Below are 23,281 nucleotides of genomic sequence, written 5' to 3' on the forward strand. Positions count from 1 at the left end.
GGCGACGCCGGAAGTACAATCTAAATACAATATATCACGATATCCTTGTACTGTGACTCGAGGAAACTACCGGGTCATGGGTGGACGGTGGTGGATGCTGAAAAAACAAAGACGGAGCAGTGAAAGCCGCTGAAGGACAGCTTATCAAACCTTTAAGGTAAAGTAAACTGTTTTCTGTACGTTGACACACAAACGCTGTGCTCATGAAAAACACGAAAGACTCTCGCATTGAATTGTTGACTCTGACGTTGTGTTGTATTTTGTTGCGCAATTCTCCCTTCATAAACGTACACACGCATGTGTTAAGTCAAAGTTGGATAACGTTATCCAAGTCCAAAGCCTGCCTTTGAAGCGGTTGAGTTAACTTTCCAGGCGCAATTTGTTCAATGCAGTGCAAATGATTTGCCACCTGACATTTTCTGAGGTGTTGCAATAATTATTGAAAGGCACATCAGTTTTTGTTAATAGGAGATGCCTCCTGCAGCGCAACCCACACTGAATTAAAAGCTATTCTTCAACAATCCCAACATGATTTAGTTTCATCTTCTCGCAGTCCAGGTTGGACTTCATGGTTCGCCAGCAGCACCGGTTTTCAGCTGCTCATTTGCATTGCTGATAGCATTCATTGTTTTGTGTGTCCAAAGAACACGTTTTTCCTTTGATTTTCCATTGTTAGTACTTCCTTGCTGGTTTTGCTTTCTGTCCAGGAACACCAAATGGTTACATTTGCACAATTCAACATGTCTGAAAAGGAGTAGAAAGCAGCAGATTTTATATTTAATCCCACCTTTCCCTCACGTCTATTACTGACGATTCATCCACACCGTAACTTTTACTTGTTGACACATAGTATTTCACTTTCCAACATTCGTCATTTACATTATTTTTCCCTGTCCTGTATGAAAGGATGGTGTTAAAAGAAATCAAGAAGCAAATGGATTTTTGGGGCCGATGCCGATATCGAGGGCTGAAAAAAGCCGATATATAACAATTATGTGGGGTGATACATGAAATGAGAGCATTGACATACACAGGATATACAGTGGTGTGAAAAAGTGTCTGCCCCCACCCTGATTTCTTATTGTTTTGCATGTTTGTCACACTTAAATGTTTCAGATCATCAAACAAATTTCGAAATTAGTCAAAGACAATGCAACTGAACACAAAATGCATTTTATAAATTATTATTTTTTTATTAAGGGAGAAACAAATCCAAACCTACATGGCCCTGTGAGAAAAAGTGGTTGCCTCGTAAAACGAATAACTGGTTGGGCCACCCTTAGCAGCAACAACTCCGATCAAGAATTTGACCTCCACTTGTAATTCAAGATTCAAGAGATTCAAGAGAGTTTTATTGTCATGTGCATGGTAAAACAGCAGTTATACTATGCAATGAAAATCTTATTCTGTTCATTCTCCCAAGAAAAGAAAGAAAACACAAGAAAGAATAAGAACATAAGAAACATAAACATATATACCAATAAATTAAGCAACAACAACAGAAGAGACATTAATACAAATAAATATACAAATAAAATAAATAAATAAATAAATAAATAAATAAAGTGCTATGAGTGTGTGTTGCGTGCGGCTTGTGTGAGTGCTTCGTTGAGAAGTCTGATGGCCTAATGAGTCTTACAGCGCTGTGGAGGAATTTTGGCCCACTCATTTTTACAGAATTGTTGTAATTCAGTCACATTGGAGGGTTTTCCAGCATGAAGCGCCTTTTTAAGGTCATGCCACAGCACCTCAATAGGATTCAGGTCAGGACTTTGACTAGGCCACTCCAAAGTCTTCATTTGGTTTTTCTTCAGCCATTCAGAGGTGGACTTGCTGGTGTGTTTTGGATCATTGTCCTGCTGCAGAACCCAAGTTGGTTTCAGTTTGAGGTCACAAACAGATGGCCGGACATTCTCCTTCAGGATTTTTTGGTAGACAGCAGAATTCATGGTTCCATTTATCACAGCAAGTCTTCCAGGTCCTGAAGCAGCAAAACAGCCTCAGACCATCACACTACCACCACCATATTTTACTGTCTGTATGATATTTTTTTTCTGAAATGTGGTGTTACTTTTACGCCAGATGTAATGGGATTATTTACTTGTATTAATGTCTCTTCTGTTGTTGTTGCTTAATTTATTGGTATATATGTTTATGTGTTTATGTTTCTTATGTTCTTATTCTCATTTGTTTTCTTTCTTTTCTTGGGAGAATGAACAGAATAAGATTTTCATTGCATGGTATAACTGCTGTTGTACTATGCACATGACAATAAAACTCTCTTGAATCTTGAATCTTGAACCCTTCTAAAAATTTACCCTTTTGTCTCGTCAAACCAGAGTATTTTCCCAAAGGTCTTTGGGATCATCAAGATGTTTTCTGGAAAAATTGAGACAAGCCTTAATGTTCTTTTTGTTCAGCAGTGGTTTTGGTCTTGTAACTCTGCCATGCAGGCTGTTTTTGCCCAACATCTTTCTTATGGTGGAGTCATGAACACTGACCTTAACTGAGGCAAGTGAGGCCTGCAGTTCTTTGGATGTTGTTGTGGGGTCTTTTGTGACCTCTTGGATGAGTCGTCACTGCGCTCTTGGGGTTACTTTGGTTGGTCGACCACTGTTCCATGTTTTCACCATTTGTGATAATGGCTCTGACTGTGGTTCTCTAGAGTCCCAAAGCTTTAGAAATGGCTTTACAGTATTCCCTCGCTTTTATCGCGGTTCACCTTTCGCAGATTTGCTCTTTCCCTGAATTTTTTTTTTTTTTTAATTACATCTTATGAACGCTGTTGGAGGCTGAGCCAGGCCCTTTTTAAGGAGAATTGCATTGTAGGAAGTTGAGTGTGTCTCTCTTCACGCTCTCTTCACCGTCCATTGTTTTCTGTGTCCAGAAAAGTGTTTAAACAAGAGAGAAATGTGAGAAAATGTTATTGCCTGTCTGAGAAAAGTGTATGAAGTGTGTGGCAAGGGGTTTACATAATTGTAAAAAAAAAAAAAAAGAATTTGGCTACTTCACAGATTTTACTTACTGCAGGCTTTTTTGGGAATCTGTCCCCTTCGATGAACAAGGGAACACTAACTTTTCCCAGACTGATAGATCTCAATGAGTCCTAGTTAAGTTGTGTTTTGACAAGGGGGGGCAATCACTCTTTCACACATGGCCATGTAGGTTTGGATTGTTTTTCTCCCTTAATAACAAAAAGTTTCATTTCAAAACTGCGTTTTGTGTTCAGTTGTGCTGTGACTGACTAATACTTAAATTTGTTTGATGATCTGAAACATTTAAGTGTGACAAACACAGGAAAAAAAAAAAAAATCAGGAAGGGGGCAAACACTTTTTCCACACCACTCTACCTGTCGTACCTGTTGCATTTTTGCAAGGCGGGTGCCGTTCATCTCAGTCTTAATTTGATTAAAGCAAACTTATTATGGAACTTTTACAGCAACATTTATTTTATCTTAACATTCATAAGGTTGGTTTGTGTAACTGACATATTTAAATAGGAGAAAAAACATCTTGTTCTTGCCCAGGTGCACCATTCCAACCCCCCAACACCCCTGGTTGTGGCTAGTGAGTGTATAACAACTAAAATGTGACAATGTTGTGTCAAACTGCAATCAAAGTGTAAAACAGATATGAAAAAACACAGCAAAGACCTGGCAGGACAGAATGAACCGGCATGCTTTCCATTTCTTCTGGGTAGGAATGCTGGCGCGACTGTGAAATTACTTCTCTTTCAGCATGTTCCTCAGAATACAGCTGGGCTTCCTGTACGGCGCCTGTGCGCTTCTGACGCTAAGTGCCGCGTCCCAGCAGCGTCCTCCTCCGCTGCTGCTGGTATCGTTCGATGGCTTCCGAGCAGACTACCTGCAGAGGTTCCCGATGCCCAACCTGACGCTCTTCTATAACCACGGGGTCCTGGTGGAGCACCTCACCAACGTCTTCACCACAAAGACGTTTCCCAATCACTATAGCCTGGTAAGCCTCATGTGTCTACGCATGAATGTCTACATGAATAAGCCTATACGCCTATATTGTGTGAGTGAGTGGGTTGTTGAGAAAAGAGGAGGTGTACGGTTGCCTAATCAGTGACGTGCGTCCGTTTTTGGGGTCTGGACTTGTCCCCAATCACAGGGAACACCTAGACAAACAACCATTCACACTAAGATTGATATTGATGGACAATTTAGAATCAACAAAGAACCATGAATTCTGCTGTCTACCAAAAAATCCTGAAGGAGAATGTCCAGCCACCTGTTTGTGACCTCAAGCTGAAACCAACTTGGGTTCTGCAGCAGGACAATGATCCAAAACACACCAGCAAGTCCACCTCTGAATGGCTGAAGAAAAACAAAATGAAGACTTTGGAGTGGCCTAGTCAAAGTCCTGACCTGAATCCTATTGAGTTGCTCTGGCATGACCTTAAAAAAAGCGATGAGTGGGCCAAAATTCCTCCACAGCGCTGTGAGAGACTCATTGCAAGTAGAGGTCAAACCCTTTGCAGTTGTTGCTGCTAAGGGTGGCTCAACCAGTTATTCGGTTTAGGGGGCAATCGCTTTTTCACACAGGGCCATGTAGGTTTGGATTTTTTTCTCAATTAAAAAAATCATTTAAAAACTGCATTTTATGTTCAGTTGTGTTGTCATATTTAAGTTTGTTTGATGATCTGAAACATTTAAGTGTTACAAACGTGCAAAAAACAGAGATCAGGCAGGGGGCAAACACTTCTTGACATCAGCGTATGTACATGTGATTAGTTTTTTATTTTTAATGTTTGCAAAGATTCCTCCCAACACCAAGGAAAAAATTCGGAAGAAAAAGATTCATTTATTTCAATTTGGAATAAAGCTGTGAAGTAACAAAATTTGGAAAAATGGACGCGTTGTGAATAGTTTCCAGATATTCTTCAATTTATTCGGGAATAGGAATTTGTAGTTGAGTAAGTGTTGTGCTTCTCCCCCAGGTGACGGGACTGCATGCAGAGTCTCACGGCATCGTGGCCAGTTCAATGTACGACCCCATCAGCCACAAGCACTTCAGTAACAGCAAGGACCCGATGTGGTGGAATGAGGCCACACCTTTCTGGATCTCCGTGCAGAAAGCTGGCTACAAGACAGCGGCGGCCATGTGGCCCGGCTCTGATGTGTCCATCCACAACCAAACACCCACGCACTTCTTTCCCTACAACTCTCATGTGACCTTCCAGGAGCGTCTGAGCAACGTGACAAACTGGATCCTGGGAAGTGAGAAGGTAGAAACGTTTATTTGGACGTTTTGATTTCAATTAAAGGAGTTGTCCCATTCCAGCAGGAAGGGGTGATATTTGGAGCGCTCTACTGGGAGGAGCCAGACCACTCGGGACACTTGTTTGGACCTGAAAATACTGAGGACATGAGCCAAGCACTGAAGGAAGTAGGAACTTTTCCTGGTTTGCGTTTAGAAATTCTGGCATTTCGGCAAAATGCCAACATCTGCATCCTTATTCATGCCCCCAGGTAGATGACAACGTCGGCTTGATGATATCTGAGCTGAAGAGAACCGGCCTGTGGGGTCACATCAACGTCCTGGTGACCAGCGACCACGGCATGGCTCAGTGCTCAACCGAACGCCTCATACGCCTGGATGACTGCTTACATGCTGACAACTACACACTGGTGGACCTCACCCCCGTCGCAGCCCTCATCCCAAACAACAGTAACCAACCAATTGTAGACTTCAACATCATTTACTTCCTGCTTATTTGTCATTTATTATTCGCTGGAAGGCCAAATGAGTTGCTGGCATGTCATCCTTTTCCTCGGTGACTTTGCAGAGACTGAGGCTGTCTTTGCCCTGCTGGATAAGTGCCACCCAAACATGACCGCCTACTTAAAGGAGGGCATCCCTGACAGGCTGCACTACCGCCACAACGAGCGCATCCAGCCCATCATACTGATCGCTGATGAGGGATGGACGATCGTACAGCAAGGGAACGCGCTTCCCAGACGTACGACTTGCAGTGTGACACGACAAACACCGCTCTTCTTGACCACACTGAGCCCCTCTGTTCCGTTCCTCAGTGGGGGATCACGGCTATGACAACTCGCTGCCCAGCATGCATCCCTTCCTGGCAGCAGCGGGGCCCAGCTTTCAAAGCGGCTTTCGAGTGACAAGTTTGCAGAGCGTGGACGTTTACCCGCTCATGTGCCACCTGCTAGGTGTGCCCCCGCAGCCCAACAACGGCACCCTGGGTAACATCCTGGTCATGCTGGTAGCTGAGGCCAACTGGAACGTGGCCGTAATTGTGGGCTTGGTGATTGGTGGCCTTATCGTGCTCACTACCATATCTGGTAAGGATGTCTGTGTTCTAGCGGTTCTCGCTTAATTTGTGCCGCAGATTTTGTTTCACGAACCCCCCTAATTTGAAATACTATTGAGAACCTGAGAATATTTATTTATTTAGTTGCTGGCACCAGCATTCTGCATACCACCTGATAATCTAAATGAGATAAGATTAGGGCTGCAACGTCCGATTACACTCCCGAGACAGTTTGAAGAATTGCAAGATACATTTTGCGCTGTTAAAAAGAGGTCGTAAGTACAGCTTGAAAATGCAAAAAGAAGAAATGGGAGTGAGACAGAACATTTTTTGATATAAGCAATCTTAAACTCGTGATCAGGTGATTTTGCAATAAATTGCGCACTCAAAAATGTTTCTGTCTCACTCCCACGTCCTCCTTTTTTTGCATTTTAAAGGTCTACCTAGAACAGGGGTGGGCAAACTATGGCCCGGGGGCCACATCTGGTTGCTTTCAATGTAATTCAATCAAAATTCAAGCTGGTAACATGACTTGCTAGTAGTCAGAGTCCATCCGAGACAACCTTTTGATGGTTTAAGTAGCTTTTCATATGCAGCAATCCAGACAACTACCTCACCCACGGTGCCAAACACAACTTAACCTATCCACATTCACATACGGTACTCTTCAATAGTTAATGTTTTAGTGTTCATACAGTACTTCATATTGTATATCACACCCTTTATTCATGTACATTCCGGTTGTCTTATTTAGTATAAAAAACCTGTCAAATTTCATTTTGTTATTTGATATGATCTGATATTTAAAATGCTCCTGAAAAAAGGGACACAAGCACATACATACATGATTGTATGACACTATAATTCCAGGTGGACTGTTAAATTTTAAGTGTAAAATAGAGTGCATGTATCAAATATATAGTCTCGCCCCCCCAGGCCAATTTTGTTAACTCAATGTGGCCTGCGAGTCAAAAAGTTTGCCCACCCCTGACCTAGAACCTTTTTGAGACCCAACAGTCCACAACGTTTGATGAGTTTATTTTCTCGTGGTCGATTAATCTGAAGCTTGTTGTTTCCATGAATCCAGTAATAGGTTGCGCTAGAGCGCTGGTTCTCAACTGGTTTGGCAGCGGGACCCACCTTCACCCTTTATTTATATATATATATATATATATATATATATATATATACACACACACAAATATATACGGTGGTGTGAAAAAGTGTTTGCCCCCTTCCTGATTTTTTTTTTTTTGTCACACTTAAATGTTTGAGATCATCAAACAAATTTAAATATTAGTCAATGACAACACAACTAAACACAAAATGCAGTTTTTAATGAAAAGGGAGAAAAAATTCCAAACCTACATGGTTCTGTGTGAAAAAGTGATTGAGATCTATCAGTCTGGAAAAGGTTATAAAGCCATTTCTAAAGCTTTGGGACTATAGTGAACCACAGTGAGAGACATTATCCACAAATGGCGAAAACATGGAACAGAGGTGAACCTTCCCAGGAATGGCCAGCCAAGAGCACAGCGATGACCTACCCCAGAGGTCACAAAAGACCCCACAACAACATCCAAAGAACTGCAGGCCTCACTTGCTTCAGTCAAGTGTTCATCAGTGTACTCTTGACTCCACCATACAGAAGACACTGGGTAAAAACGACCTGCATGGCAGAGTTCCAAGACGAAAACAACTGCTGAACAAAAACAACATTAAGGCTCGTCTCAATTTTGCCAGAAAACATCTTGATGATCCCCAAGACCTTTGGGAAAATACTCTGTGGTCTGACGAGACTAAAGTTTAACTTTTTGGAAGGTGTGTGTCCCATTAATCTGGCGTAAAAATAACGCCGCATTTCAGAAAAAGAACATAACAGTAGAATGTGGTGTATGTATGTATGTATGTACTTTATTTATCCTACAGCGGGGAAATTTACTTGTTACAGCAGCAAGACAAGTAAAGAGAACAGTGTAAAGAAAGCATAGTGTCTACAACATGGTTCAGGTGGTGCAGGTGTTGTAGAGCCTGACAGCGGTCGGTATGAAGGACCTGCGGAACCTCTCCTTCTTACACCGTGGGTGTAACAGTCTGGTGCTGAAGGAGCTGCTCAGGGAAACAACAGTGTCATGTAGCGGGTGAGAGGTGTTGTTCATGATGGATTTCAGCTTAGCCAACATCCTTCTCTCCTCCACGGAGTCCAGGGGACCGTCAAGGACAGAGCTAGCTCGCCTGATCAGTCTATTTATCCTGCTCCTGTCCCTGTCCGTGCTGCCCCCTCTCCAGCAGCCCGCAGCATAGAAGATGGCTGAGGCCACCACAGAGTCATAAAAGGTCCGTAAAAGAGTCCTGCACACACCAAAGGACCTCAGTCTCCTCAGCAGGTGAAGGCGACTCTGGCCCTTCTTGTAGAGGGCGTGGGTGTTGACGGACCAGTCCAGCTTGTTGTTAAGGTGAACACCCAGGAATTTGTAGCTGTCTACCAACTCTATGTCCGCTCCCTGGATGTTCACCGGTGTAAAGTGAGATGTTTACACCGGTGAACATCCAGGGAGCGGACATAGAGTGGTGGTGGTGTGATGATCTGGGGCTGTTTTGCTGCTTCAGAACCTGGAAGACTTGCTGTCATCATTTTTCTGCTGTCTACCAAAAAATCCTGAAGGGGAATGTCCGGCTATCTGTTGGTGATGCTGTGGCATGACCTTAAAAAGGCGCTTCATGCTGGAAAACTCTCCAATGTGACTGAATTACAACAATTCTGCAAAGATGAGTGGGACAAAATTCCTCCACAGCGCTGTAAGAGACTCATTGCAAGTTATCACAAACGCTTGATTGCAGTTGTTGCTGCTAAGGGTGGCCTGACCAGTTATTAGCTTTAGGGGGCAATCACTTTTTCACACCACTGTATGATTCTAGAAGCACTGCTGTGTTCTAATAACACTCTACGCTGTTCATGAAGTGAAATGTGCTGTCATTTGTTTCTCCACAGTACTCTTCAAGCGGATGTGCCGCTGGCGACAGCCTTCGGTCCTCCGGTCGTCCTGCAGACTACAAGTTGAACACGGCAACGATGAAGACGAAGCCTTGCTGACGTAAGGGAGCCCAACTCAATTGGGTCTGTGTTGCCTGCTCGTGCACTTTACCCACACTGAACTATTGTATTTGCTTGATGGAAAAAAAATGTCATTTGACCAGAAATGACGCAGGCTGGCAGACAGGTGGAAGGCAGTAAAACAAAACTAGCCAAACTCGTTCCCAAGTTGCCATGACACACCAAAAAAGTCATTTTTGCTATGTAAAAATTCCAACACACATTTTTTAGGATTTGTCTCTCTGGTTTTGCTTTTGGACTTACGTCAATATTTACATGTGCAGTTTTTTTAAACCATGTTTGTGCATATCCAATGATGAATGTCAGCGATGTACAGTACGATATGTTACACAGGAGACGACAACATTATACGTACGTACATGTTCTGGACAGCCCCAAGCAGTGTCTCAGGGATCTGATTTGAACTTGCGCTGTGTGTTCGTAAAACCAAAGTACTGTCATGAAGACGTGGTTATCAGAAAAAGACACGCTGTCATTGTGTCACACTGGACTTATTTTATTCAAAGATACATCTAAATACTTTCTAATGCTTTAAAGCTGGGAAAAGTCACACTGCTGTGAATTCTGATGTGTTACATCCTGTAAGCACTGCCCAATAAAATGTGATTTTTTTAAAACAAGGTCCTGGTTATGGTACTATGACATGGTTTACAAACAATATGAAGACTTTGGAGTGGTCTAGTCCAAGTCCTGACATGAATCCTATTGAGATGCTGTGGGATGACCTTAAAAAGGCGCTTCATGTCCGAAAAACCCTCCAATGTGACTGAATGACAACAATTCTGCAAAGAGGAGTGGGCCAAAGTTCCTCCACAGCGCTGTAAGAGACTCATTGCAAGTTATCACAAACGCTTGATTGCAGTTGTTGCTGCTCAGGGTGGCCCAACCAGTTATTAGGTTTAGGGGGCAATCACTTTTTCACACAGGGCCATGTAGCTTTGGATGATTTTTCTCCGCTGATAATAAAAAGTTTCACATAAAAGCTTCATTTTATGTTCAGTTGTGTTGTCATTGACTAATATCTAAGCTTGTTGATGATCCGAAACATTTTCAAGTGGGACAAACATGCAAATAAGAAATCAGGAAAGATGCAAAGACTTTTTCACACCACTGTATATGTTCCGATCTGTTTTTCTTTCTAAATTTAGTGGGGATGATGGTACTCGTGCTCTTTTTTTTATCTTTCAAGATACACGTTTCACACCTTTTTGTGTTACAGTTTTAAAGTTACTGTTTTACTACTGAAAAGAGACTTTTAAAGTGAATAAACTCTGTAATTTGTACATTGTGTGTGTGTGTGTGCGCGCGTGTGTGCGTGTTTCTGAGGAAAGGAAAATAGGACACATTTGAAAGAATGAATTCATATTCCCTTTATATAGATTTTTTTTCTCTCCATGGCAGTCACAATAATACAATGTAACAAAAGGTAAATATATAAAATCAATACTGACGTACATTTCTCTATTGTTTTCGTATGTTATTTAAATTGACTCATTTCTATGTCGTGTTCGGCATCGTCGTAAATCTTTGCTTCTTCACAGATAAATAGACTTTACTATTCAGGAGGTATTGTAAGAAAAATAAGACATTTTCCAGCCATTTGTGAAAATATTGAACTCTTTCCCAGACACTACTGTAGACAAAGAATACACAAAGAAAGCAGAGGTACACGGCACATGCTCGTGTCTCTCGTGTTTCCACTGAGACATTTGGCTCCCCGACGACCAGTCGCTTCCTGGGTCGACTCTCACCTTATAATGCATGAAAATTAACGTTGCATTACCAAAACACTGCGAACTGTGTTTAATATGCTAAGCAAGCTCAATGATGCACAAACAAAAAATGCTGCTCTTGCAGAAACCTGCCAAACAGCTCTCTGATCCTGTCTACTGATACCGTATCATCTATCATTGTGCTTCTAGTCGGGACAACACAGTGGCACAGACGCCTAGAAAGAACAACTTGTATTTCTCTTCTCTCACCTTACATTCTGGATATTTATTACAGAGAACATTTACTAGCCTCGGAATGAGCCGTCAAACATCGAGCAAAGCAAACTTAGGAGAGTTCACAAAAAAAGGGTATTTACAATCAAAACTGCCACAAGAAAACAAAAGCACATCTTTAGCACAGGTGCTACAGCTACTTCTTTTCAAGCTGAAGAACACAAAATAAAAGCATGGATTCATGGCACCATATTAAACTATGATGGGCCACATTGAAACAAAAAATAACCTGAGATTTCGAGAGAAAAAAAACTTGTAAATTTATGACTTTATTCTCAGAAATGTATGACTTTTTTTCTCATAAATTTAGGACTCGTGAATTTTCCAGAAAAAAAGTTGAAATATTCAGAGAATAAAGTCGCAAATTTACAAGAATAAAGTCATATGACATTTATGAGAATAAAGGCTGAATTTACAAGAAAAAAGTCGTAAATCGACGACTTTATCATAAATTTACGCCTTTTTTTCATAAATTCACGACTTTATTCTCGTAAATTTACGACTTTATTCTTGTAAATTTATGAGAAAAAAGTTTTAATATTACGAGAATAAAGTAATAAATTTACAAGAAGAAAAATCATACATTTACAAGAATAAAGCTGTGAATTTCTGAGAAAAAAAGTTGTAATATTATGAGAACAGTCATAAATTTACGAGAAAAAACAGTCGTAAATTTAGGAGAATAAAGTCGTTAATTTCCGACCTTTTTTCTTGTAAATTCACGTTAATCTCCAACTTTTTTCTCATAAATTCACGTTAATTTACAACTTTTTCTCGTAAATTCCCGCCTTTATTCTCATAAATGTGACTTTATTCTTGTCAATTTACGACTTTATTTCTCGTGAATTTCCGACTTTATTCTGGAAATCTCAGGTTATTTTTTTTCAAAGGTTGTAAATTTACGAGAATAAAGTTGTGAATATGCAAGAAAAAAAGTAATAATATTACGAGAATAAAGTTGCGAATTTACGAGAAAAGAAGTAGTCATATTACAAAAATAAAGTTGTGAATTTAGAAGAAAAAAGTCGTGAATTTACGAGAAAAAAGGTTGTAAATTTACAAGAATAAAGACATACATTTACGAGAATGAAGTCATACATTTACGAGAATAAAGTCAGGAAATTTACAAGAAAAAAAGTCTTAATATTACGAGAATAAAGTCGTAAATTTACGAGAATAAAATGGTAATATTACGTGTCATACGTAATAAATAGAGCATAGCTCTTTGGCCTTGGCCAAAGGTAACATTCTGACTTTGTTCGCATAAATTTACGACTTTTTTTCTCCTAAACTTACAACTTTATTCTCTATTTTTTTTTCCAACGTGGCCCTAATACTCTTTCTTCTACAAGTATGGTGCACGCTTTTTTTTTTTTTTCCCCCAAAAATGCGGCTTATAAAAGTGTGAGTGACACACACAGTAGCATTCGCACGTAGCCTAACCAACCGCATTAGCCTCGTATGCTCTGCAAACCCTGATAGTGGAACATTAAAGTATTCACATTCCTCACTTGTTCCTAAAGTCATGTTACAACAATCTCCCAACTCGTTTGAAAACATTCTGAAAATAGAAAATAAATAAATAGAAAAATATGATCTCCAAATGCAAAAAACAGCAAGTCAAGGACAAGAAAATAAAAGCATTGTTCCAAACAAAAAGGCAAAAAACTGATGAGAAATCAAAGTATACTTGAGAACAGTGATGGTGCCCAGAACCTTTGTGTGTGTGTGTGTGTGTGTGTGTGTGTGTGTGTGTGTAACATTGCATAGCTGTGAATGTGAAGCCATACAACAGCAGAAAAACAACAGAAAGGAGGGCACTTTCCATGTGCAATGCGGCAGATTTGCGTGTAGCGAAACAAAAGCGATAAGGAGGAGATACCTGAGGCTACAATCAAGTCTGAGCACCACACATGCAAAGCGGGACATACACTTAGGTCCACAAGTACACGTTTTTTCCCTCTTCATTGGCACGACAATGGATCTGAAGCCAAACAATTAAGATGCGATTGAAGTGTAGACTTCCATTGAAGCTTTTTCCACCACTGAAGCAGAAACTGAAGGATGCGTATGTGTTAAAACCAACATCCGCATCTTAGCTTCGTGTCGTAGGTGTTTGATGACGACAGTCAAGCTACACGGATGAACTTTTTGCACTTCATTGTGTCTCCCAATCATATGGCAGCACCTTCCGGTGGAAAAGAAAGGCCACCACCAACATCATAGCTCATTCGTCTATCACAACCACCATGAAGGATTTGGATGGTATCCTAAAGTGTCTGCTCCTATGAAAGTGACAGTAATAACTAAGCAAAGTGGCTTTGTTTGTTCTCCTGCTTCGACAAACACCTCCAGGGTAGAGAGCTCTGAATTTGGTGGGGTCCATGCAGCCCAGACTTTTGTCAATCATTGCCAGCAAAGTATTTTTATGCAATCATCATTTTTATATGATAAATGATGATTATATTTGCAGTTATTATGGCATGTTTTGTGAAGCCCCTTCTATAAAGTCTACACTTCAGTTACATCTAGTTTGCTTTATCTCCCTCCATTGTGATAGTGTATTAAAGCAAAAGCATGAATACAGTGGAACCTTGGTTAGTGTCATTAGTCGTCCGACTCTAACCGAAACGCACCTGAACCGAATACGTTTTTCGCATAAGAAATCATGTAAATCCAATTAATCCGTTCCAGAAAGCCAAAAATGTTAACACAAAATACGTTTTTCTCTCTAAATTTATTGGGTGAGGCTTAAACACCGGTGCTTATATACCAGAAATTACGGTAATTCGGTTTGTGTTGAAAATTTTCACCAAAATTTTGCCTCGGTTTTTACAAACAAACTAGTCAGTTTGCCCCGCACTGTTCCGTTCCGCAAAATCAAGTGCCCGAACAAGCGAAGCACCTTAAACGTTGAGTTCAACGGCTAAATAACCCTCCATGGGGCCAAAGAAAGTTGCAGGTGACAGCAAACTGATAAAAGACGAAAAAACACCCTTGAATTCAATCTCGCCAGGATGTGCGGAAAGTCCGCATAAACAACAATAATGTACTTTTTTTGTTAATATTCTGGGTTTCTGAAATGGATTAATTGGATTTGCGTTATTTCCTGTGGGAAACACTGCCTCGATTTTTGTACGTCGAGCCTTTTAAAAGAAATTAATAACAAAAACCGAGGTAACAGCGCAATTGCTGTCCGTATGCTTCTGGGCTTAACTGTATGTCAGTATTATTATAGCATTAATATCACCACATCAATTATTATACAGTATTTTTTGGTAATGTCTGACCTGATTTTGGTGTGAAACACCTGCTGTGTGATTGCGCAGTACGACTGTTGGGTGTGACGAGTCAGCAGGGCAGCTCCTGTGGACTCGCAAACACAAAGAAGCTGGAAGAAACTCACAATCTCCGACACATACAGCACATCCCGGCTGCGTTCATCTACATGGCACGGTACACTGGGTTCACACACATGCTTACTGCACAGCGCGTGTCCACATGGACGTGAAGCACCAACACCCTCTGGATGTTCTCTCGCAAATAAAAAGCGTCCACGTCCACTCCTGTCGAGTGGGTAAGGCATGTGTCAGAGAGTGTTGCTGCTTTGAATGCGGCACACATGAAGCATATACGTATACAATCCCCATCACACAGTCACTATGATGATACAAAAGCCACCCAAATTCACTTGATAGCACCATGTGAGTCTTCTCCTAAAAGGGGACAGAGATTAACGGGCCCGTACGAGTGTGTGTTCAAGTGGTGAGGTAGGGATACATCCCACGTTGTTGTTATTATGACACGACTTTTCACTAGTTTACAACCCCGCAGCACAGGACAAAACTGTGGTGTGCGTTTTGTGTGTTAACTAAGCACATCTCCCGGCGTGGGAGAGTTGCATAGCAGTGGTCCGTGTGGTTGCAGCCCTGTGGCCACTAACTAAAGGCAGTAATCAAGTTGCACCATAGAATTAAAAAAAGACAATCTGCCCTTTTTGCACCATAATGGCGCATATGTGTGTGTGTGTCACACATGTGCACCACATTACGCGGGAGTAGCGGCCAATTGATGGCATGAACATATGACTGTATTGCGTGTTCGCACTGATCTGTTGGCAGCAAGTGAACTGCAGCACCATAGAAAGTAACGTGAGCTAACTCCTGCAATGGTAGTTTCAATCTGAACTGAATCCGTTTGAATTTTCCCAGATGTCCTTTAGAGGGCAAGGACACATGTTTGGCGACTTTAATAGAAATGGATGGCGCATGGCTCACTGTAAGGCAGCGCAACCATGTGGTTTCTCCCACCCAATCCATGCGAAAAGGTCACGATCATAAAGAGAAAGCTACGACTGGTATATCATTATCATAAATATAACGCCGATGATGACGAAACATTTTGAAAAAGATCCTCGATCCCGCACGAGTAATACAGTACAATCATTTTCAGGGATCACAAATATGGAATTTCCAAATATTTCAGTGCTCTTTTGAGCTTTTAAATAAATCCCCAAGCCATTATTCAGTCTCAAACACTCAAAACCAGAATACTTTTGGTCAGTTGTAGTCATTGTAAACAAAGAGTAGCATCAGGCTCACGATCAGCATTACTTGGCAAACTCTCGTGCAAAGACACAACACATTTGGAGAAGAAACAAAACGGATTAGAATAAAATGACACTAATTTGTGTGCGTGTGTGTTTGTACTTCTTCAAACTGCACCACGTGCAACACTAAACACACAAGTTTACCCTGTTTGATGCCAAAGACGCTTGCTTCCCCGCCATGCAAACACTCCCCGGTTGCGGTCGCCACAAGGCGTTACGACAGCACCCTAGCAACGTGTGATCAAGACATGACGATCAGCATAATGTTCATGTTGTGACTCCTGCCAATGTAACAGCTTGCCTTACGGGAGAGGAAAATATCACACAGCTTAGCTGTAGGTGGCACTGGATGAGTTGGTATCGGAGGCGTCAACGGGGTATAGACAGATGAAGAAAGCAATTGTCTTGCATTTGCTCTGGTTAAAATTCCAGAGCTGATTTTTCTATTTGGTCATTTTCGAGCTTTGTCGTCCAATGTGTTGTACTTGTTTTAGGGCATCAGTTTTGAGAACAATTCCTCCCCTGTGTAGCACACATTTTCGAATTTAGAGGGAGATTATTCAGGACAGGGGTGTCCAAATTGTGGTCGGCAGCACATTCTGTTGACGAGCACGCTGTTTTTTTCTTCTTTTAAATACAGTGGAACCTCGTTTTTCTTACGCCTCGGTTTTCGTGGAAGATTATTGCTAAGAAATATGCCTCGTTTTTCATACACTGTCTTGGTCAAACAATGAACCTAACAGACTAGTCCACGGAATCGAGTGCCCAAACGAAGCATCCACACGTTGGTGATTCAGCGTTTCGTTTACAGCTGGGACACCAAACACATGCCGGCCTTTAATCAGCTTTTGATGCGTGTGTGTATGGTTTATTTGTTCATACAAGGCACATAAAACCATGAACAACTCGTATCTGTCGTCTTCCTTCCTCTTCTAAGCACAGTGTGCTGAAGAGGCGCTCAGGGGCACTGAAAAAAATTAAATACGACAACAAAAAAAGCTGCAAGTGCCGGAACTTCGATAAAGAAAACGAGAAACACTACTGAATTGGAGAGAGAACTTGCAGAAAAGTACGACGGCAGCGTCTGTTAGAGTAGGAATGTAATGTAAAGGTACAAACCTTTAACGCAGGTTGCGCTGGGGAGCGGTATAAGGGGGACACATAACAGAAAGTGAGCTGGGCCAGTGTGTGTAATGATGACTGCAGCTGCTACTGATGTTTACAATGAAGCTCATGTGAGCAAGTATACACTCTAAACGTCCGTGCTTTAAAGTTAAGTTTGTAATGGACGTGAGCGAGACCGCGTCCGCGTGACTCTTCCGTCCCTTCACCTCGCCCCTCCACTCATGGCCGTGTTCGCCAACACGTCTTCAATAAAAGTACATGTAATGTTAAACGCTCATTGACGTGTATGCAGCTTTTCCTGCATGTAAAACCGTAATTATTCTCTGTAAACTCCTTCTTGTGTGGTGTTGATTGGATTTGCATTATTTCTTATGGAAAAAATGTCGAGTTTTTCGTACGTTTCGGTTTTCATCAGACTTTGTGGAATGGATAAATAAATGATAAACGAAAACTGAGATTCCACTGTCACTTCTTAGCATATTGAATTGCTTTAGCCTTTTTTACAAGTTAAAACACATCAACAGCCTTTTGGTACGCGGCCCTTCGCTGTTTGTTTGGACACCCCTGATTTAGAATCGTGGCCTTTACTTTAAAAATGTGGAAACTCATTCCAACTTTAGGACCTTTTTATCAACTTGCTTGATCTGTGGCTCTAGTTACAGGGGGGTTTTCCTTGGAGTGTTGCAAATTATGGGGATCTCTTTTTGTAATTTACTGTACATCAAGCATTTCTTCCATGAACTAGCGCCTCACTGGTGGCATTTCATGGAAGCGCTCCAACACTCCCATACTTTTCTTGTGTGTGATGCAATGTAAACAGCAAGTAGCAAATGAATCCGGTTTGAAATATGTTCTTTACGCGGATGTGACGGTAAACGACTTGGAATGAACATTGATATGACGCAAATAGAGAAGCGTATCTTTCAATGGACTCCTCTTGAGGCAGCTTGTTGAGTCACGGCCAACAGACTCTCAGGATGAAGGTGCCCGCGAGGAATGTGTGTGTTTTTATGAGTGTGCGTGCGTTAAAGTGTGCCACATTGCTTTAGTGTCTCTGTGCTTAAGTATGACACGAGTACGGCTGTGTGTCTTATTCATCTCTGAAGGTGAGTATCCATGAACATGTGTGTTCACAGTGTGTGTGCAAATATGTGTGTGTGTGTGTGTCAAAGTGAGGACTCATACTGTAGAAGTTCATACAGCAGGGGTCCATCACGGTAGCGAATGCCAACGGCGGCCGGTGTGATGTACTGTAGGATGTTTATAGTCCTCCGCAGGCGCCTGTCAACGTAGTGGGCATCCCATGCTGGGTAACGCTTCCTGGGCATATCGATCTTTATAAGTGGGCCCTCGGGCTTGGAGGTGGGCGGAACCGATCTCACCTGGAAGACAGGAAGACAAGTCTCGGCCACATCGTCTTCCGTCTGGGACTTGGTCATGTGTGCAGGGGTGGGCGGAGCAGTGGGTGGGGCTGAAGGGGGGAGAGGAAGCCCCCAAAGCAGCTGGGCGCAGCAGGATGAGGCGGGGCTCGGCTGGAGGTGAGCGGTGGCAGGGTGCAGGAAGCCGTAGTACAAAAGCATGACCAGGACGCCACCGGCGAATGTCAAATAGACGCCACACAACGCTGGAACGGCGTAGTAGTCGGTCAGCGCCGGGTCTCTGTAAGTGTACCTGCAGGTGGGTGCAATCATGTTAGTGTAATCAGGTAATTACAGGTAAATGTGTTTCCACAACGGCAGCCCATGGAGGCGTGCAAAGTATTGGTTTCTGCAACCCCCTGCAGGACTTAAGTGGAACAGCAATGACCCAAATGTAGATTTAAGTTGCGTGCGAGTTGTTGCAGCTTTGATGGGGAATATGAATATACGGGGTGTCCCAGAATTTGTTTTAAAAGCAATTATCTCGAAAACTATTAAGTCTAGCTCAATGAAATTGAAAAGTTTAGGTGTTGAACATCATAAGTGTATTATGGGACCGAATTCAGAAGTGTTGAACATGTGCACCGCCTGTGACACGGCTGCACATTCCAAGACGCAAAATGACTTCTCTTCGGGGGTGAACGGCATGGCTCAACCTGAAAACAGAACAAAAATAAATCTTAATGGCCTAGTGGTTAGCATGTTGGCCACACAGTCAGGAGATCGGGAAGATCTAAGTTCGAAACTCCGCTGGGCAAAACATGCATGCTAGGTTAACTGGCGACTGGGATAGGCTCCAGCATACCCGTGACCCTAGTGAGGATAAGTGGCATCGAAGATGGATGGATGGATGGATGGATGGATGGATGGATGGATGGATCAAATCTTGATCTGTTTCTGTACATTCTGTGCAAGTTTTTGGTTATTTCAACAAGAATTGCCAAAATTATTGGCCTGCGAAATGATGTCAAATTCTTTGGGACACCCCCAATCTACATTGATCAGTCCTTTTTCTAAACAAACAGCACTTCAGGCAGTCAAGGTGGAATAAACTATGAATATTAACCTCCTGCAGTGTTTTCACCAGCTTGTGCACAGGATTATGATGAAATGGTTGTACTACGGATGATCCAATCAATTTTTTTTTGCTCATCCAATTCGGTACCGAGCCTTTTTTTTAAATAATAACAAGCTTTTGTTCCAAACATGAATTTTCGGAATTGAATATGTTCATGAAACTAGCTCTTCAAAGCATTAAAAGTAATGCCACCAAAGTATTGCTGAATTTACTTTTGTATTACACAGCATGAACAAGAATATTGTTTGGCTTTTGAAACAAACCTCTGTGAGTCAGGTCCCTTATTCGATAAAAGTCCACCCAATAAAAGATAAAATTGGAAAAAATACTTTTAGGGTAGGACTAATCATTTGACATCTTTATAGACCAATTTGTGGTGTGATTTAGAATATATGACTTTTTTTTTTTAACAAACCCTCTTCAATGCAATAGTAATTTATTGACGGTCCCTAGTATAAACAACCAGCTACTACAGCGGCATTGGTGGAGATAGAAATTGGAAATAGAAAGGTCCATTACTCGCATACGGGTGGCAATAAGTTGATATCTGAAATGTTTAAATGGCCAGTGGGGTGGCCCGAGAGTGACCAAGGGCGGCCACGGCCACCATTGGCCCCACGGAGCTTGTGTCTTACTGTCTTACTCACCACAGGCCCGTGAGGATGGTGTTCTCAGCCAGCACCACCGTGTAGTACGCAATCATTCTTTGTCGTGTCTGGCCCTCCTTCACATTAAACCAGCAGAAGATGTAGACAATGCCCACCACCATGTTGAAGAGCACCTCCTCCCACTTGGACATGCAGAAATCAGTGCCCCCGTGCACCACCCAGAAGGCCATGGCAGACCAATGAACCACCACGAAGATGCCAAAGTAGATGTGGAAGAGCGAGGCGAACAGGGCGAGCGAGAGGACGCGGGACGAGATGGTGAAGAGGCGCCAGAAGAGGTGCAGCAGGGCCCCACGGTAGCTCATGCTGCGCTGGTCGTCACGCGAGTCCCGCAGTAGTTTGTGGTAGGAGGCCAAGACCCAAGCGAGAGACAGAAGGGAGGCGAGGGAGGAGATGCCTACAGGGAGAGAGAGACACGCTTCATTTCCTCCGAGTTCATCTATTGGAGCAAAGTTTGGAGAAACGTCAAGTGAGTGGGCACAAATTTAGGTTGAGTCAGTCAGGGGGTGTCTTGTGAAGTGATGTCAAACTCCGCTAACATAAATACTCAAGAGATTCTAAATTTCGACCATAGAAGGTCATCGGAGAACACTGCACGACAGCTGGACTCATTTTGTAAAATTTCTATCCTTATTATGTGCGCTGTTTTTCTACCCTTGTCCACGTTGTTTTCAAACGCAGCTTCCAGCATACTTTGCCACACCTGTTAAGTTTGTTTCGTTAAAAAAATTGCGTGTTTCGAGTTAACGTAGTTGTTTATTATCCGCTTAGTGGTAGTGGTAGTTGCCCTCTGTGTGTTTACTTAACTGTTGCATGTGCTGTCATGTTGGTGTTTGCACCGTGATTGTAGTTAGTGTTCTGTCTCGTGACCCGCCTGTTCCGTGTGCAGTGATGTGCCACTGATTTCCTTACTGATCCGAAACTGGGTAAAGTATAGGCTGGTATCAGCGATATGAATCTGGTATGGATATTTTATGACAACAGACAACAGCACAGGTGTCCAACTCAAGGCCCGGGGGCCGGATTTGGCCCGCCATATCATTTTATGTGGCCCACTAAAGCCTTGAAATAATGAATGTCAAAAGGACACTTATTTTAATATTTAAAAAAATATTTGTACATATATTGTAATTTTGTTATTAATATTAACTTTGTCTTTTTTAAGCTTCATTTATATTACTGTATTTTTATATGTATTTATGCTGTAATTTAATATTGTTTTTATTTAATATAAATGTCGTTACATAAGTAAACATTTAATATATATATAACAATTGACCCTATAATATATAACAAATATTTTTACAATAATATAAAAAAAATGTAATACTTAAAACATATTTTTACAATAATTCAATAAACATTTACCATTACATTTACAATACATAATAATATTGAATATTAAAGTAAAAACAAAATTAATATTGCTAACAAAAACAACTTAAAAAAATATTTTTTTTAAATCAAAAAGGCAATCTTTCTTGCTAAATGTATTTGTTGTCAATATTGAGAGAAAACCTTATAGATTTTTTTTTGTCAAATCCAATTTAAAATTACTATTTTTACATAGTTATTCATTACTGTATTATGTAATGTAACAAAAATTCTAAAATAGAATTATAACAAGTGGCCCGCTGAGGACCACCATGACTGCGATGTGGCCCACGGTGAATACGAGTTTGACGCCCCTGCACTACAGTATCTGTCTGGTAAATTTGACAAAGTAGTGTATTTTATAGCTCACAGCATAAAGAATACAAAACATTGGAATTTCTTTATTTTAAACTCTATAATAAATATGATAGAAATAATTTAGATTTCTAGAATAAATAGGGATGCTCCGATCAGGGTTTTATGCTGCCGATGCCGAGTGAGTGAAATCGGCTGATGCTGATACCGTTCACATAGATTAAGTGTACATTTAAAAATGTATTTATGATGAGTGCTATCGGCCCGTGGTGCCGTACAACGGGGAAATTTAGGACAATTCCAAGATCCCCTGACTGCTCAGGGCGCCCAAAAAATAGGTTGTTATTACAAAATAAAAAGGGGGGGCGGCCAACATGATTTTTTTTTTTCATGGGGCCCACAATCCCTGGTTGCACCCCTGATACTGGCTGCATGATGTGAAAACGGGAACCATAAAATCACCTTAATTTAGACAAAAACACACAGGGTGTCCCAAAAAAAATGCATACACTTGCTGCAACCGTCTGTCATTGCAAATACTTGAGAAGACTTTGAAGATGAGGAGTTTTATTTTCAGCAAGATGGGGCATCCCCGCACCGCCATCGCAACATCAGATCCTTCCCTGATGGAATACCCTCCTCCTTCACCAGACCTAACAACACTAGACTTGTTTTTTTTATTGGGATACCTAAAAGACAAAGTGTACGCTATGAGATCTGCGACAGGCGCTTCAAATGAGAGCAGTCATTGAACGTGAGCGCACGCCAATACCAATGGGATCGTTTGGTGATGCGTGCGATCCCATCGTGACCAGAAGGGACGCCCGTTTGAGAAAATGGTGTATGCGTTTTTTTAGGGCACCTTGTATTTGACTTGCTTTTTCAAGAGACTCGTGAAATTTACAAGGGATGAGATGCTTTCTTTAAGGAGAGTTTGGATGTGAGTGTACACCGTTTGATGGCGTTCTAGCAGGACTTCCAGGTAGCACGCAGCGGGGCTCCAGGTGAGAGAGCAGTCGGCAAACCTGGTGTCTTCCACCACTGAGAGAGGCTGCTCATTTAATTATGTTTGCGGTTATTTGCTTTAGACACGCTCATACGAGTGAGTGTTGTCCAGCGTTGGCTACGCTAGCTGCCGTTTGACTGATGATCACATCGTGAGCCTCAAAAACTCACCGTAAGTCCCACACTGCAGACGCTCGGCACGCCTGCGCAGTGTGAAGGAAAGTGGGCGGGGGGGGCGATCTTTACAGGCTACAATAGTGCAAGCCAGAGGCC

General features: G+C 41.8%; 2 protein-coding genes across 3 annotated transcripts in view; one reads left to right on the forward strand and one right to left on the reverse strand.

Annotated features, from left to right (window-relative positions):
* enpp4 (ectonucleotide pyrophosphatase/phosphodiesterase 4) lies at positions 1-10,745 on the forward strand. Of its 2 annotated transcripts, none has more exons than XM_054780758.1 (8): positions 1-157; positions 3,738-3,975; positions 4,961-5,248; positions 5,305-5,409; positions 5,493-5,691; positions 5,810-5,983; positions 6,057-6,326; positions 9,288-10,745. In XM_054780758.1, the coding sequence occupies exons 2-8, from the start codon at positions 3,739-3,741 to the stop codon at positions 9,392-9,394; spliced, it is 1,380 nt and encodes a 459-aa protein (XP_054636733.1). In that variant the 5' UTR covers positions 1-157; position 3,738; the 3' UTR covers positions 9,395-10,745. The 2 variants fall into 2 exon arrangements, with proteins under 2 accessions (XP_054636733.1, XP_054636742.1); XM_054780767.1 differs by having other exon boundaries at positions 5,308-5,409.
* LOC129184635 (XK-related protein 6-like) overlaps positions 10,704-23,281 on the reverse strand; it is an 18,972-nt gene continuing 6,394 nt past the window's right edge. Inside the window, exons 3-4 of the mRNA XM_054780745.1 lie at positions 20,294-20,711; positions 10,704-18,821 (exon numbers count right to left, since the gene is read on the reverse strand). Coding sequence (XP_054636720.1) covers positions 18,317-18,821; positions 20,294-20,711 — 923 coding nt within the window. The 3' untranslated portion in view covers positions 10,704-18,316. The remainder of the gene's footprint in view (positions 18,822-20,293; positions 20,712-23,281) is intronic.

This window comes from Dunckerocampus dactyliophorus, chromosome 1 (genome assembly GCF_027744805.1).
Source record: "Dunckerocampus dactyliophorus isolate RoL2022-P2 chromosome 1, RoL_Ddac_1.1, whole genome shotgun sequence".
NCBI lineage: Eukaryota > Metazoa > Chordata > Actinopteri > Syngnathiformes > Syngnathidae > Dunckerocampus > Dunckerocampus dactyliophorus.